The 16,231-nt window shown below is 38.2% G+C and overlaps 1 protein-coding gene across 9 annotated transcripts in view; it reads right to left on the bottom strand.

Moving 5' to 3' along the window:
* The window catches only part of gphnb (gephyrin b), a 161,101-nt gene that overhangs the window by 46,680 nt on the left and 98,190 nt on the right, over positions 1-16,231 (bottom strand). For all 9 annotated transcript variants that reach the window (XM_025005027.2, XM_025005028.2, XM_017411976.3 and 6 more), the window contains 5 exons: positions 14,747-14,825; positions 6,448-6,505; positions 6,266-6,358; positions 1,009-1,103; positions 687-753 (listed from right to left, as the gene is read on the bottom strand). In XM_025005027.2, the coding sequence (XP_024860795.1) occupies positions 687-753; positions 1,009-1,103; positions 6,266-6,358; positions 6,448-6,505; positions 14,747-14,825 (392 nt within the window). The remainder of the gene's footprint in view (positions 1-686; positions 754-1,008; positions 1,104-6,265; positions 6,359-6,447; positions 6,506-14,746; positions 14,826-16,231) is intronic.

Genomic DNA, 16,231 nt, shown 5'->3' with positions numbered 1-16,231 from the left:
AACGAATATGAGCCGAAAACATTATTTTTTCTCTCTCTCTCTCTCTTTTCATCCCAATGGTGCATTGGAAAGAAAATGTCGCCACAGATGCTGTAAATACTGCATTTAGACCAGATGTGGCAATAAAATACAGAATTCCAATGTCATTTTTGACGGAATTGTTCCAGACACAGACGTATCAGAGCCAGAGCCTTTTTTCATGTGTTAATGATCCCAACCCTGACTCCGCGCTGTCGCATCTGCAGAAACTTTTTGGTGACTGTTATGACCCTGGACTGGAGCTTTAAGAATTTGGTCCAGATCTCAATGCTGTAGGTTTTATTTGTGCTTCTGTCTCTATATAAACACAGAGACACGCTAGTCACAGTCTGTGAGAGTCGCGTGCAGTCTGTGCAGCCGTCTGGTGGGAACACGCAGCGCACTGACAGGGCCGGAAAGTGGGGGGGCCAATGGCCCCCTGGCCCCAGTGGTTCCGGCGCCTATGTCTTGATCAAAGACTCCTAGAGACTTTGTCAAAAGTCACTCATCAAATCTCCAGTTTATAAAATCAAGTAAGATGAGCTTGTCATTTAGACTTAAATTAAAGATCTTTTTTCAGCTGCAGACATTGATTTACTCTCCATGTCAGATGTATTCGTTTAGGTCAGTCAAATCCGCAACAGAAAGCTGGTTGCAGTGTTTCCTACCTGGGAGCCTTTCTTGCTTCCTGGTAGGTTGATGATGAGCGTCTTCCCTCGAATACCACACACAGGTCTGTACACAAAATTATCATGTAAAGCATAAAATCATGTAAAGCATAAAATCATAAAAATCATAATCGCAGGTTAGTTATTCCACTGTAGCTTAAAAAGAAAAACATTTAGGACTACTAAGGCCAACTAAGCTTATTTTTAGTGCTACAGTCCTTAACTGTGATAACAGTGAAAAGAAATTCGATTTTGTTACTGTTGAAGATTATTTTAATCAAAGGAAAACATAATTTTGAGTGGGTTTTAGTGATTCTCTGACCTGGAAAGCATGCCTAGCGGTGTGACATTGAGGGATCCCATCAGCATTGCCAGAGACATCCCTGGAGCCTCACGCTCTATCACCTCCTTAGTAGCCTGGAGAGAGAAAACCCACATAGGAGACCATGACCACAGTGTAACTAAGGATGGCAGCTCTGTCAGCCACTAATGTCATTGGTGTCATTCCTCCTGGAAGAAAACTGCAATGGTTCTCACTAGAAATAAAAATATAATCAAAGTTAGAGAAAAAAAACCAATATTTATTCAATTTTTTTTTGTTTTGCCTCATATTTCAAAAACAAATATATTTTTTGTCTAGACTTTTAGTAAATTTGGTAGACTCTATAATTTGTTTAGAATGTAGACGAAACAATAAAGAAACGCATAAACCAAAGTACAATACGGTTTCAAAAAGCCAAAAAAAATCTGAAATCCTGTTTTGTGTGTTGTTCGCATCTTATTAGGAGAAGAATCTATTTCAGGGTGCACAGTGGTGTTTTGATCAAACACAGGTTTAATACACAGACTGTGAAATTATGTGCACACATAATGTCTCGTATACTTTTAAGTTTTACTTCAAGTATAGTTCACTTCTATTTAAAAATACAGTGAAATAAAACAGCATTTCTCTCAGTCAAAGTAGGAGTTTAGCATTCTTATTGCCTGAGGAATGAAGCTGTTGCACACTTTTTTTATTCAAATGGCAGAAGAAAAGCAGCCCCTGTGAGAAGGGGAAAATGTTAACAATACTGAGGGTTTTCTTCTTGCATCTCTCTTTGAAGATGGGTCTCCAAAGAGAGGACTTTGATGACACTCTCAGCAGGCCTCACATGTTTCAGAGTCTTTCTGTCAGTTACGCTGCAGTTGCTATTCTAAGATGTGATGAAGCTTCGCAGGATGTCATCAATAGTGCCCTCAACAAAAGGTGGTGAAAATGGAGAGGGAATTCTCACTTGTTACAGTCTTATGAGGAAGTAGGAGTGTGAAGGAGTCTAGTGTTCACATTATGTTGTCTTTATATCAATTCACCAACTGTTTACTCTGTAAGATGCTTCCCTCTCATTGGTGTTGAGCCCCATCACTGAGAACATAATGAGCTGCATTATGCTAAATATAGCAGAACAGTCAAGGGTCAGCAGAGTAAAGAGCAAAGGACTGAGCACACATCCCTGAGGAACATCTGTCTTTAATTTAATGGAGCGTAATGTCTTAGTGTTACAATATTGCAAGTGTTGTCTTGAACAGGTGCTAAAACTGACAGATGCTGCTGCATCGTTTTAGCCTTACAGCATGTGAGCCTCCAAAAGAAAATTGACAAACAGAATAAAAAACGTGCAAAATGAGTTTAAGTCTGTGGGACTGAGCTGTGCCACATTCCTGAAGGAGACATAGCAAAGAAGATGGTGACTTCTCTTCCAGCTGTGTGAGCTGTGTGTCCTTGAGTTGAGTGACACTTCCAGCAAGGCAGGGGGGAGAAAAAAAAACCTTCAAAAGGAGAGGAGGGGCTGACGAGCATCTCTAGCTTGGATTTAAGAGAGAAAATGGGCATTCGAAGAGAAGATGGATGAGATGAGTAATAAAGTAGGAGGTAACCGAGGAGGGGTGAAATAGAGACAGGAGGAAGGGAGGGAAGCTGAGAGACAGGTGGGGCTGGATTTATGCTTCATCATAAACTCAGCCTACATTATACGAAGTCACTGACTGGAAGAAGTCTGATAGTTTTTCTTTTAACTGTACTTAGTTGTGGCATGTATTCACATTAGGTTTACAAGATATATAATTTGAGCAATTTGTTCCTCTACTTAGAGAGAAAATGAGTTAGAATTTTATTAATTACATGTGTCTGAAGGGGGTGAGGAAATCTATCAGCCAGGGCAGAAGATAGGCTCTCACTGTGAGGGAAAGAAAAATTACAGAATGGGATTCTAAGAAAGGCTCCAATAATATCCTTTAATTGCAGACTAATTGCTTTTCTTTGCAAAGATACGACTGCATTGTAAATGCGTAAATTGAAATAGGATATGGTTTGATTTCACTTAATTTAAAAATATATATTTTGGAAAATAGTCTTTGTAAAGAAATATTAGACTGATTAATTTATATTTTGAACAGTTTCTTTGAAAAACAAAACCTTTATTATGATGATAAGTGCTGGATCAGACATGTCTGTACTGTGTGCACCAAGTCCAAGTAGTAAGTAAAATCTATATTAAAAAACCTTTGAACGAAGCAACACAACATATGTGCAGATGTATTTTGAAGATACTTACTAACATTATTCAAGCTTTTTATTTTATTTAAGTTTAGTTCCCAGAAACATGGTCAAGGTAAAGTTAATATATTGCTGCAGCTATTAGGATATAAACATAAAAAACACTGCACAGTTAGAATAATAGGTCTGTTAAATAACGAGAAGTATACTGAAATGACCAAAACCTTAAGCTTTAAAAGAAAACGTGACCCCAGTGGTTTGTATGTAATAACATACCATAACAGTCTTTCCAGAAAATTCAAGACTCAAAAGGTGAATAGTTTAACATCAAAAGGTTTAATTGCATGGATTCACTGAGATAAGAAGATATTTCCCAAGTGATTTAGGAGCTTAAATCAATACTGACTGCTAATGTAGATGAATGTAGATGTGGAAGAGATAGTTAAAGATTTTCAGCTTAGACAGTTGAGATATGGAGTGTTTAATTTGTTAATGGGTTCAATGGAAAACACTGCAACATGCAGAACTCAACAGCAAAAACAGCCAATTTAAAGAGACAATGTTTCATCTTTTTAAGTTTCTGCCTTACTCATGGCGCAAAATGTAGCGCAAAAAAAACAAACATCTCTGTTAAACAAATGTGTCTTTCACAACAGAGCTGAGCAACCAGAATCAGACTGAAGCTCAATACAGAGCAGTACTTCCATGCTGTTTAGCTAAAAAACAACTTGAGGCAACTGAAATAAAAAGTAATGTTCATATTTGCATCAAAATTAGAATTTCTTATAATATATCAAATAATATACCACATGCTTCACTTCAACTAATGTTTTATGACAGATTTATCCACTTTGTCTCTGGTTTAAGTGCCTAAATTACAAGCCATGCTGTTATTTGCATTCATAAGACTTTGTTTCATTTTTAATAATTTAATTTTCCCAGTCACCGGAGTAAAATGCTTTGGGCGCCATTTCAGCTTTTTAAGACTGCTGGGAGACTTTCTATCTCACAGCTGATGTCCAAGTCATCCCTCCTCTCTTGGTTACACTGGACGTGCTTGACTGTGACTTTAGGTAGGAGAACTTTGGAACAAAAACAAAAAATAAAAATATCCTGGAAGCAAACCACAACTTGGAACAAAATTGCAATAAAATCTTTTCTAAACTGGGATTTTCTGACCTTTGTTTTTTACCTCTAGTTACATTTCATTGCAAAATCATTCAAAGCTTTTTTTAAGCACCACAATATTTTCTCAGTGGAAGTAAAGATGATTCAGTTTTGTATTCTGTATCCTGACGAGTTTCCTGCCATGATTTTAATGTATTCAACCATAAGTGATGTAAGATAATACAGTCACACGAGGCGGGGTTCAAACACACAGAGACAACCAGAAGCATCACTTCTCCTGGTTTTATCAGCGGCTACAGTGAGTACGTGCCTTCCATCTTCCAGGAAGTTTGCTGTTGTCAGCCATGATTGATGAGAACCAATGATCCTACAGAGAACTGCAGCTCAGTTACTGCTTGCATGCATGATTGATTATGTGTGTGTGTGTGTGTGTGTGTACTCTGATGGCTGTAAAACCAGCTTGTGTGTATTTTTGCATGTGAAAACTTGTCTACATCCTATATATACTGTGCAAGCAAGTGCACCCTTCATAACATCTTTTAAAAGCAGTTTGAAATTTCTTTAGTAAATATATTATTTTTCTCGTTTCTCGGAATTGTGGCCTTGGGGGGTTGAAACAATACGTACTGTATTATTGGTTCTTAAACTTTTCAGAATTTGCTCCACAAAACAGTCGCACAAGACTTTTGGTCAGAACTGGTTGAAGTATAGAAACATTGAGCCAATTAAAACAAGGACACAGTAAGAAAAAAAAAAAAAGAGTTCATCTTAAGACCCCATCGGGCGTTTCTTGACCCAAAATACAAAATGTACTATTTGCAAATCAAACAATGAAACAGTTAAAACACAATCTGCCAAAAAAGATGACTTAATTGCTCATTCAGTAAGTGAGGGTTTAAAACTCTCTGATAAACATTTAAAGCTATTGTGACATCATACCCCACTGTTTACAGAAGCTTTAAAATCAATCAGTTGATTAACTAACAAAATATTAAATGGAACAATCAGTTAACAATAATATATAGCTGTAATTCAATAAAAACTGGAGAAAATCTTAAAATCAGCTAAATGTAACGGTTGTATCATGTTTTTACATAAAAGCATACGTAATAATAATGATGTAATATATTCCAGCACAACAGCAGCAGGGAACTTGCTCTGCAGAGAGTACCTTTACTTTTTGTTGCCTACGTTTTGGATACAATTGTGCATACTTTCATTCAGAATATTTACCTGTTAAGATTTTATTTACTCAATAAATTTATACTTTTGCATATCTAAAGCATTACCAAGTGTGGTTGCAAATTTGTTTTTTTATGATTACATTTAATTTGGTTAATACTGAACTGTGCGCACAATCTTTGAAACATAAGACTATTACAGTTTTGATTTATTAAAACAGGAATACATACAGTATAAAATAAAAGGACAATGTCAGGACCTAAAAGTGAGTATCCTTAAATTAATCTACTGGAATTTTCTCTTTCTAAAGAAACAGTTTAAACAAATGTCTACCTCTTTATTTCCCATTTGACCAAAGGACTAATTAGTGGTAATCAGTGCTGCAACACATATGCTGATCAGCAAAAACAGCTGCTAACAAAGCACGTGGAGCACCAGGAGTCTTTCAACAGCCATTCACTGTCAAACATAGCAAAGCTCCTCCGCATTGTACAGTAAGGATTTTCTTACTTGAAGTCTAAATGAACAACTTTATCTTTCCTATACAAGACGTCACACCCAAAACGCTTGTAATGTTTTCTCACGCAACATTTTGAATTTAGGACAGCCAGCTTCACCTCACAAGCAGCAAAGTTATGAACTGAAAAAGCTGCGTAACATTATTTTCTTGCATGCTGAATGTTATGTTTGTGGATATTTTTATGACTGACACAGTCAAATAGAAATCACGGCTCACCTCTGGTGTGACGTCTCTGGGAGCGAAGCCGGTGCCTCCGGTGGTGAGAATGAGGTTGAGTTCTTTTTCATCGCACCAGTGCACCAGTGTCTCCTGTTGGTGAGCATGCCCACATGTATGAAAACCACCAGCGCAGCTCAAAAGAAACAGTACTGTACATGCAGTGGATAAATGACCTTTACCTTAATTTCATCTATTTCATCTGGCACTATCTTGTAAGCTGCGATCATTCCCCCCAACCTGAAAAAAGGAAGAAGAACTCATAAGGATGCACTTGGCACTGCAAGAAAATGTATTATTTTCTTCAACATTCCATGTGTTGCACATCTCTCCAGGCCACAGAGGTCAGCTGGGGAGCTACAGACCTCATCAAACATTGATGATTCTTTAAGTTAAACCCTGAATGACCGTTTCAAGGACACTCTCACTTTATGAGTATACAGAACACAGCTTTGTTGCCACAAGTGAAAGGTCCTGCCAGACAAGCATGTTAAGATGCTTTTTTTTTTTTTTTTTAGACATTATGAATTTTCCTAAAACTTTCTTAGTAATGAAAAATTATACATAGCGTTGTGAAAAATACCTTTTCCACATAGGGTCATTTGGTTCGGAAAGCTTTTTATTCCCTTAATAAATGAAAGCATCATTTTAAAACTGCAATATGTATTTATTCAGGTTATCTTTGTCTGTTTGTTTGAAGATTTAAAATGTGTAAGTGTGACCCAAAAAAGCTAAATCAGAGGAAATCTGTTTGGGGTAAGGACTTTTTTTCACAGCACTGTACACTTCAGAACACCAGTTTGTTTCCGACATGCATCCCAAAGCTTTTTGCTTTAAGACATACAGTTTTGGTGCCATGGAAACAACAAACCTTTTCAGGGAAACTTAACAGCTTCATGATAAATTTACATACAAAAAAAGTTGCAGCTGATGTTTCTGAACATCAAGCCACAGTGACCTCATGTGGCCAGTCACATCTTAGCACCTCTTAACAAAAGGCTCAAGGTGAAGCGTCCGGACAGAAAGCCCTTATGTAACCCCCTCCCTCTTTTTTTAGGAGTGCTATTTTTACAAGTTTACTGCATCACCTCTGTATCAGTTAAATGCCACAATGTTTTCCCCAGACAAACACCCCAAAAAAGAAGAAAAAAAACCCAAACAAAACAGACTATTTGTCTGCTTTTTCAGATGCTTTTGTACTCACTGAGGGAAACTTCACACACAAGTTCTGCAACCTCAAACATCATCAAATAAAAGGACAAACATTTCTTTAATGAAAGCTTATTGCCTGCCACTTTTAGAATAAGCTCATTTGAAGCTGAAAAACAACAATTTGGTTAAACATTAAAAACAACATTATATGAAATCTTGCATGACCTGTTAGCACTTGGAGTGTGTGTAGTGAATGACTGTCAGCTACTACCACCAGTTTAGTTCAGCATCTTTAAAACTGACTGACTTAGAGCTATTTTTGTGTTTGCTAAGACAAAAATAGTTTTGGTTAGTTTTGCTATGACAGCCATCTTGGTTTGGATTGACTCTAAAAGTTAACTGGCTGCAGATGCACATCCAGTGATTAGTTTGTGAAAGTTTCATCCAAATCCATTCAGTGATTCATGAACATAGTTTGGTACAGACAAATGAACGTGCTCACACAAAGACGGGGACAAAAACATTATCGCTCTGTCTTTGCCTTCCGCAGCAGGTGATAACAAATCCATTCAAAGAGACAACTTAAAACTCTGCAGCAAGCAAGTATGAAAGTAAAGCATAAACAGGTTCTGACAAAAGAAGCACAAAAGTCAGACATGACTGTTTACTGTAAAGGAAACCTTCAGCTACACACACACAACACCTTGCTGACATTCCTGTGATGGCACGAAAGATTCCCTTCTCCTGATGTGCTGAGAAGGGAGTGTGTGTTTATACGTATTAATGCATGTGCACTCGTCCACTCATGTGTTAGTGCTTCTGTGTTACACCTCGGGAGACTAAAGGAGCTGTCAGGACAGATCACCTCTTGCGCCCTCCCAGGGTTTTTATGCCTCTCTGTTTTAGCCCAAATGAAAATATGCTCAGCACAAATAACCAGGGTTCTTTCCCACCGTTTCCTTGGCAACCCCACTTGTCTGAAGCCTCCCGTTTCTGTATTGTTGATCGTGTGTGAGAGGGTGTGAGAGTTGTGAGCCTCTGAATAATTTGACTTTGTTTTTTCCTTCTTTTTGTACCAATCAGAATGCACATTTTTGGCTAAAACACATTTAGCAAAGTCACACACACAGTTGTGTGTGTAATTTCTGCAGACATTTACAGATATAATGAACTGAACAGCAAGGATTTTGAATCAACTGCTCCGAGAATGACATCTTGTGATATCACATGTGATTTTACATGTTATTGTCAAGGTTTGACCCCCCCAAAAAAGTCTAAAACTCTGGCATGGAAGGCGATGGGCACTCAGTCTTTCATTTAGTTCCCTTTTTTTTTAACCCAGAAGATCAAATTGAGATGTACCACCTCTCCTTACAGGGAGTAATAGGTGGGTGGGTGTTTTAACATAACCTCTCTGCTGATTTACTGCTTGGTTTTACATTGGATGAGTGTGATCTGATCTAAGACAAGGCTATTAGAGGGGAAAGGGTAATATTTTTTTTCCCTCAAAGAGCCAACCGTGTCTCTTTCTTACAACTGAAGAGGGTTATGACATTAAGCCGTTTTTAAACTCTGGGCTGAACGAAGCCAGCGTGGAAGAAAAGTTTTTCCTTGGGGTGTTGACAAATCCTAATGCAGGTGGAGGAAAGAATAAAAGATGTAAGAGCGGGACCAGCAGAGAGAAAAGGAGGGTCGGTGTGGGGGGGCTGGAGCGTGGCAGCAGTTTTGGCCTGAAAGCTTGGACATCTCGGCCAAATCTATGAATAAAAGACGAGCACAGAAAGGAGGATAAAGAGGGGAAGACAGAATAAGAAAGAGGCACGGAGTGAAAAGAGTGAGGAAAAAAAAGTAGAGATGGACTGTTAGGGGCACACTTAACAAGAGAGGGGGAAATTTTGTGTGTGTGTGTGTGTGTGTGAGAGAGAGAGAGAGAGGGCACGCTGCAAGTCTCAGTGGTTGTGGGACACTTCCAAAAGAGACCCATCTGCCAGGGTGATTTCATTAATAATACAAGCTCTTTGTACAAAGCACTCAATCTTACTCTGTGTGTTTCTCTTGCCATCACCCCCCCCCCACACACACACACACACACTCTGTGTTGAGGGAGGAGACAAGGGCCTCGGTCATCTCCACACTCCCAGCAGTAACACAGAGCTGAGCCCATTAGAGCTAAGTTGTTGGTTCATCCATATGTAGGAAGAAAGCTCTCAAGGGGTCACCTCTCAACGTCTTAGCTGATAGAGGGAAAGGTGGAGGAAGAGGAGGAGGAATGGAGTAACTCACTTCTTCAAATCCCTGCCGTGTTGAGAGCTCTGAGTGCCCAGCGAGGTGTTCCACTCCCATGGTTCCACTCACGCTCACCAAACAACGTGCACACAGTCCCAGAAACACACACACACAGACACACATTAAAATAGTCTGCAGATCACTCCACCCCACAAGCGTTCCACTTATTTGTGGAATAAATGTTGTGATGCTTCCGTACTACAACTGCTGACAGCTTCTTGTATTTCGTTCTTTCTTTTTTTTTTCCTAAAGCACCTTTCACAACCACACTTCACACATATAAACACAAAAAATTACCACTTGTGGTAAAATAAACAGCACTCATAGGTGTGATTTTTTTTGTTTGTTTGTTTTTGTTTTTTCAAGTGTAGAGCAAACCTCTTCTCAGGTCTGTAGGTTGCAAACTCAAACAAATATGTTTGTTCAAACCTGCAGAAAATATCCCAAAATAAACCACTACAATAAAAAACGTTCATTCCTCCTGAATACAAGGTTCAACAATTTGAAGACCCTGGTGAAGGAGGATCACAAAGAAACAGGATACTCTGCCCGGGACAGAGAAATTGGGGCACCCTCCTGGAGCCAGGACTGGGGTGTGGGGTCGCCTGGTGGTCGAGCCTTAGTTCTCGGGGCCAGGCTGGGTAAAACGCAAAAAAAGCTCCATGAAGGCACCTTTATGTAGACCCACCATCGTTGGGTGGCAAGTGAAACTAGCTCTAGATATGCAGAATTTCACATTGAAAAACAGCAACAACAACAACAAAAAAGAAACATTTTTCCCTCAGCAGTCTGCTGCTGCTTCCAGAAATGAAACTTGAGTTTCACTTAGAGGAAAAGCTTTTCACGGAAACGGTGCAGAATTTTTTCTGCTTAAGTTTTAATTTTAGATGGACAGAAAGACACTTGTCCTCATGTTCCAGTTTGCTTTAAAGACACTGAGCTCTACGCAGCAGAAATGAGAAATAGCATCCAGGTTGTTATTAGCAACAAGTGCAAAAGACAGCAGCTCAATACATATTTAAAAATACAAACAAAAAAAAAAACACACAGACCTGAGATATGCATCACCTTTCAGCTGATCTACTCTGTGTCAAATTTACAGCTAATAGTTGTTTGGGAACCACCTTGTTTGTGCTAAAATACGGTTTTCTGTCAAACTGTTATCTTTTGTATTTACTTTGTAGATTCAACTAAAGAAATGCGAACAAATCAGCTGGTAACAAAGTTATTAAACTAAAAAAAGAAAGATTCTTTGCCAAATTGTCTGCTATGCATAGACAACACTGGTTCATCCCTTGAGTTTAACAGCCTGTTTAGGCATAAAAAAATTTGTATGTTGAGTGGCTTAACAAATAAAAGAAACATTTCTCTGCTTTGCTCCATTTGGAAAAAGACAAAAGCCGTAAAAACAGATTATAAATTGGTCACTGCAGTGACGGTTGTGAATCAATAGTTCAAAAAGATGAAAGATACTTTGAATTTTTGAAGGGTTTATACTGAATGTTGTAGAGAAACCTGTGGTCCATTAAAGGATCTCGGACAGACTGGGGACAGGGATTTTGTTCCAAATGCACCTCTCAGATAATGGGACACATACAGTAACCAGTGTGTATTTCCTTGTACTACAAGTTGAACTGTGTCCTCTGACCCACTCCTGACAGTGAAATCAAATTCTCTGTCACTCATCTGACCTTTTGATGCAATTCTTAGCCATAACAATTTCCAGTATTATGGAGGATTAATAACTTTGACACTCACACTTAATACATACATTAAAACTGTTCAATCACACCGAGGGCCATGTGCATGCAAAATAAAAAAACACAAGAACATCCACTTGCACACACAAGCCTCTTGTGTCCTTGAGTCTGGGGATGATTTGTTCGACTCGGCTCTATCAGTAGCAAAAATGAGACCAAACAGCAGTTTTTCTCCACCTGCTCTCCAGCACACATCTGGCCACTCCTGAAAGTGAAACTGGGCAGACTGATTGATTCTGCTTGTCAGTGTGTGTTTGAAAGACGCTGTGATTATAGTTTATGGCGGGCGTCCTGCTGTGGCACCATACTGACTCTGTCCTTCTCCTCTTCCCTCACCTCCTGCCTTCTCAACCCTGATTTCTCTCTGTTGGCATGTCTGTGAGTCTCCATCATGGCAGCCGCGGCACATTAAGGCCACGGAGTTCCAGCTGATGGGCCCACTGACTTGTGGCATGGATCAACCATCACCTCAGTGCAGCAGAGCAGAGAGGGATATTACCACTGTTAACAATAATCTGTTTCATGCAAGAGCATCAGTCAAAGTGATAATTCAGATATTTTGAAGTGGGGTTCTAAGGAAAGGTTATTAACAATTCCTATCTTACCTGTTGTACATAGCTCATCGTGGTTAGTTTTGCATGACATGATTATTTACATAAAATTCTACGGTTACTTACATCTTGGGCACTTCCAGAAAAGGTCATTTTTAAGCTTAAAAGATCTTGAATATCATATATAATTATTTTAGTAGCACCAGCACAACAATGTCCATGTGACTTTGTCATTTACTAATAAAGTATTGTGTACTTTAAAATGAGTTTTTCTTTACAAATTAACTTTATTGGAATAAAACTTGTATTGTAACTGCATGAAAGCCATAAAAACCAGACAAACACAAGGATTAAATAATTAGATTAAAGAATCTAATGTGCACGGATGACTACTGTGCACAAATAAACCAATAAAAAAAAAACTTTTTTTTTCTCAGCTAAGCATACAAACAAGACTGTGATGAAATCCTGATCTCTCTGTGTAGTGTGACACATCTTACATAGCTGAGGGCTGCTCACACTGCCTCTCTGTGTCACACACAGACTTGACACAGAAATTACACATCGGTTTCAAATTAAATATATCGTCACAGACATGACAACCACTGACCAGTTTCTTCTGGGTCTCAGAGCGGGGAAACTGGTGACACGTCAGCGGCTGCTTCAGTAAATCAACAAATGTAAGAGGAATGCTGGGATGTGTGAGGAAGCGTGTCTGATGGAGCACGTCGAGGCTCGCAGCTTCCTGTGTTCCTGTCACAGTTTAAAGCTGTACCTCACAAGCACATGACATGGTGTTCATAAGAAAAAGGGCCTAAATAAAGTCAACAAAAAATATTTATAAATTAAAGGCCTAGAATTCATCAACGTTTTAGACTAAGATCACCTTATGTTGTGAAACTGTTGCTGTTTTGGTGAAACCATGAAAGTTATGTTGTGCAGAACCTCAAGCGATATCAGTATGTGTTGTAAATAACTCTCAGCTACTACCACACCACAATTTAGTTCAATACATGCAAAACTGACTTAATTTTAGCAAATTTTGTGTTCTCCAAGGTCAGTTGGCTATGGTGGCCATCTTAAACCGAGTTGGCTCCAAAACTTAATCATTTGTAGATGTACACCCAGTGATTAATTGCGAAAGATTTCATTATAATCCATCCAGCAGTTCATGAAATATTTTGCTAACATTGGCAAAATTTTAACCATTTAGGTGTTTATAAGTTGCTGTGGCAGCCATCTTGAATCAAACTGACTCCAAATGTTTAACAGTTGTAAATGTATATTAAGTGATTGTTTTTGGAAATTTCATTACTAGTCATCCAGTCGTTCACACACACACGCACACACACACACACACACACACACGAGCAAAAAATATTATTGTCTCCTTTTGCCTTTTGGTATGGTGGGCAATAAGTACAACCCAGAATATCACACAAAATTAAAATAAATAAATAAATAAAGTTTAGGACAATCAGGTACGTCCAATTAGTTGCCACAATTTGGAATCATTCTTCATTTTTCAGTGTTGCAGTAAACCCTGACTGACCCTCACAAACTCTGACTTAAACCATATTAAATCACAGTTTTGGGACAAACTGAAGTTGTAAACAAGACTACATCATAAATTGATAAATACTTTATTATTCTTTAAGGAAATTTGACTCGGACTGTTCAGTGATTGATCTATTAAATGATAAATGTACCCATTTAGGACGGTAGAATTAAAGAATTTTGTAAATGGCACAATTCAAAATACGCATGTATATTATTTGACAAGACGATGGTCAAAAGAGACTTCAGATTACAGTTGAAGAAATAATCATTCTGACCAAGTATTTTAATGCCACTTGGAACAAACAAGTTATCTTTGATTTTAAGGGAACAGAAAGATTTCTGAACCATGTAGTCATCCCGTATCTGATTGGACCCACAAACACAGCCTGAGAAAACAGAATCATTATTTCTTGTTCAGCTCCCAACAGATGTAATCTTCTCAGAAAGTACATCCTCTAAAGGACAACAAATTCAGACAACATGAATGTTCCAAGATAAAGTGCTGTCTCTTAGCATACCAAGACTGAGGCTGAACTTGAAGGATTGTTTATAATCACCAGTTTGTGGTCAATCAATCTCCTTTGGATCCAATAGAATCTCTCTGATGGAGAGAGTTGGGAAAAGCTCGATTTCACCACTTCATTAATCTGTTTATTCTACCTACATTTATTTGTCAAAAATCTTACCCAGGCATTCGACAGCAGAGTGACTGCAGGAAGCAAGATGGTCCAAATCAACTGAACTGTTGAGTTGGTAAGATTTTCCAAACCAAATTACTTGAGAAAGTTTAAAAAATGGCTTGTTGTTGAAGAGAATGTTTCATTGCATCAGTGTAAAGCATGTAAACCAGATTAACACCACCTTGATAATTCTTAGCCTGTTGATGAAAGCAACTGTTGGTTTTACACTTTTTTGCATCTTTTCAGTCACCAGGAGTACTCCTTTAAACCTTTTATTGCTGCCAAGCACGCTGGGAGTTTCTCTTCACAGGGCGACACCAAGCCCCAATGTGTTGTGCTGGAGAGATATTTTTAGTCTCTTAGTTTCACTTTTCCAATAAAAGAAGAGACGGAGGCGCACGCATGTAAAGAGGCAGCAGATTTAAAAGGAACTTTAAGAAGAATGAAACGTTTACATGGTTGAAAAAAAGCAAAAAAAAAGCCAGTACTCACAAGGAGGGGTCGTGGACGAGGTCTTTCAGGTTAACGCCACTGCGGTCCTCTGCAAGGTTCCTAAAACAGCTGTCACTCACTGCAGGGACAAAACAGAAGAAAAGGAGGAAATTTAATTGGCACAAAGTCTGAAATTTACACGAGCAACACAAACACAAACACTGACCAAGAAGGAAAATTCATGCTAAACTACTCACACAGTTGGTATAAAATAATCATCTGAATTTCTAAACTGTGTTAGGTTTAGCCACACATGCTGAGAATCTGAACTTATCAATAAAAAAAAAGTAGATTTGTTTAAAAAAAAATCAACTCAAAATGTATTGTTTCTTAAAACACAAATTACCTTCTATTATTGATAAGTTCAGATTCTCAGCATGTTTAAATAAATGTGTGCTTTGAAAACATGCTTTTTTTGTTTGTTTTTACTAATTTAAAGATTTTTTTAAAACCCTTAAATCGATCCTTTAATTGAGAATCCATTTTTTTTTATTCTTTTTATATCAGGATCAAAAACAGTTTCAAGAAATGTTACAAACTGAACCATGAATGATAAAAAAGTAGTCAGAAAATTAGTATATGTATTTTATAAAACAAATCAAGTTTTGGTGTCTGTAAGTGACGCAAAAGCAAACATTTCTTCATAATTTAATTTGTGAACCTTTGTACGTTTGTTTTGGGATTTTATACATTTTTAAATAAGAAATATAATTTACCAATAAAAGTTCTCATAGCAGATAGAAAATTTCTTTGTTGATTACTTACTTGAACAGATATTTTTATTGCTTTTTCAGCACAATGACCCCATAAACTGAATGCCTTTATTGTCTCTAAACCTTCCTTACAAACCCCCAGCTGCCCCTTGACTACAGAGCCGGTGTGGGCCACATGAGTCATCGTGGTGATCACAGACAGAGTGACAGCTTGAGGGAGATGCAGGGGAAGATGAAGATGTGTGGAGAGAGAAATCATTGAAAGAAAAACAGGCCCAAAGAGACAATTAAGGATGATGAAAAGAGTTGTTTTATTTCTTCTGATATGGGTCAAACATGAGCGGACATGCTGTTGTCACAGGGTGACAGTGGTGCTGCAGAGGATTTAAAATGGAAAAAAAAAAAATGGATGTGCTAGAAGTAGTCAAGACTGAAAATGTCATGATGTTACTCAAATGAAGTGCCATTGATCCATGAATGAGAGGCGGGGCGAACGAATGGGGTGAGTGAAGCAAGAATGGTGTAAAAAATGGAAATGGGCAAAAAGGCAGAGAGGAGATGTACTGTAGTTAAATTGTAAGGGACGAAACGATGAAGAGGGTGAAAAACCAAGGAACAGAGGAGAGAGTGTCAAGATAGAAGTTGTAGAGGAAGAAAAATTCTTTAAAAAGAAATGAAAGGAAAGGGCGATGAGAGGGAAAAGCAACGGCGATGGGGCAGCTTCACGGAGGCAGGTAAACACAGGGAGCAAATAGGCAAATAGATCGGAAAG

Source organism: Kryptolebias marmoratus, linkage group LG19 (assembly GCF_001649575.2).
Source record: "Kryptolebias marmoratus isolate JLee-2015 linkage group LG19, ASM164957v2, whole genome shotgun sequence".
NCBI lineage: Eukaryota > Metazoa > Chordata > Actinopteri > Cyprinodontiformes > Rivulidae > Kryptolebias > Kryptolebias marmoratus.
The sequence above is the reverse complement of the archived record's forward strand: the minus strand, read 5'-3'. Positions and strand labels throughout refer to the sequence as shown.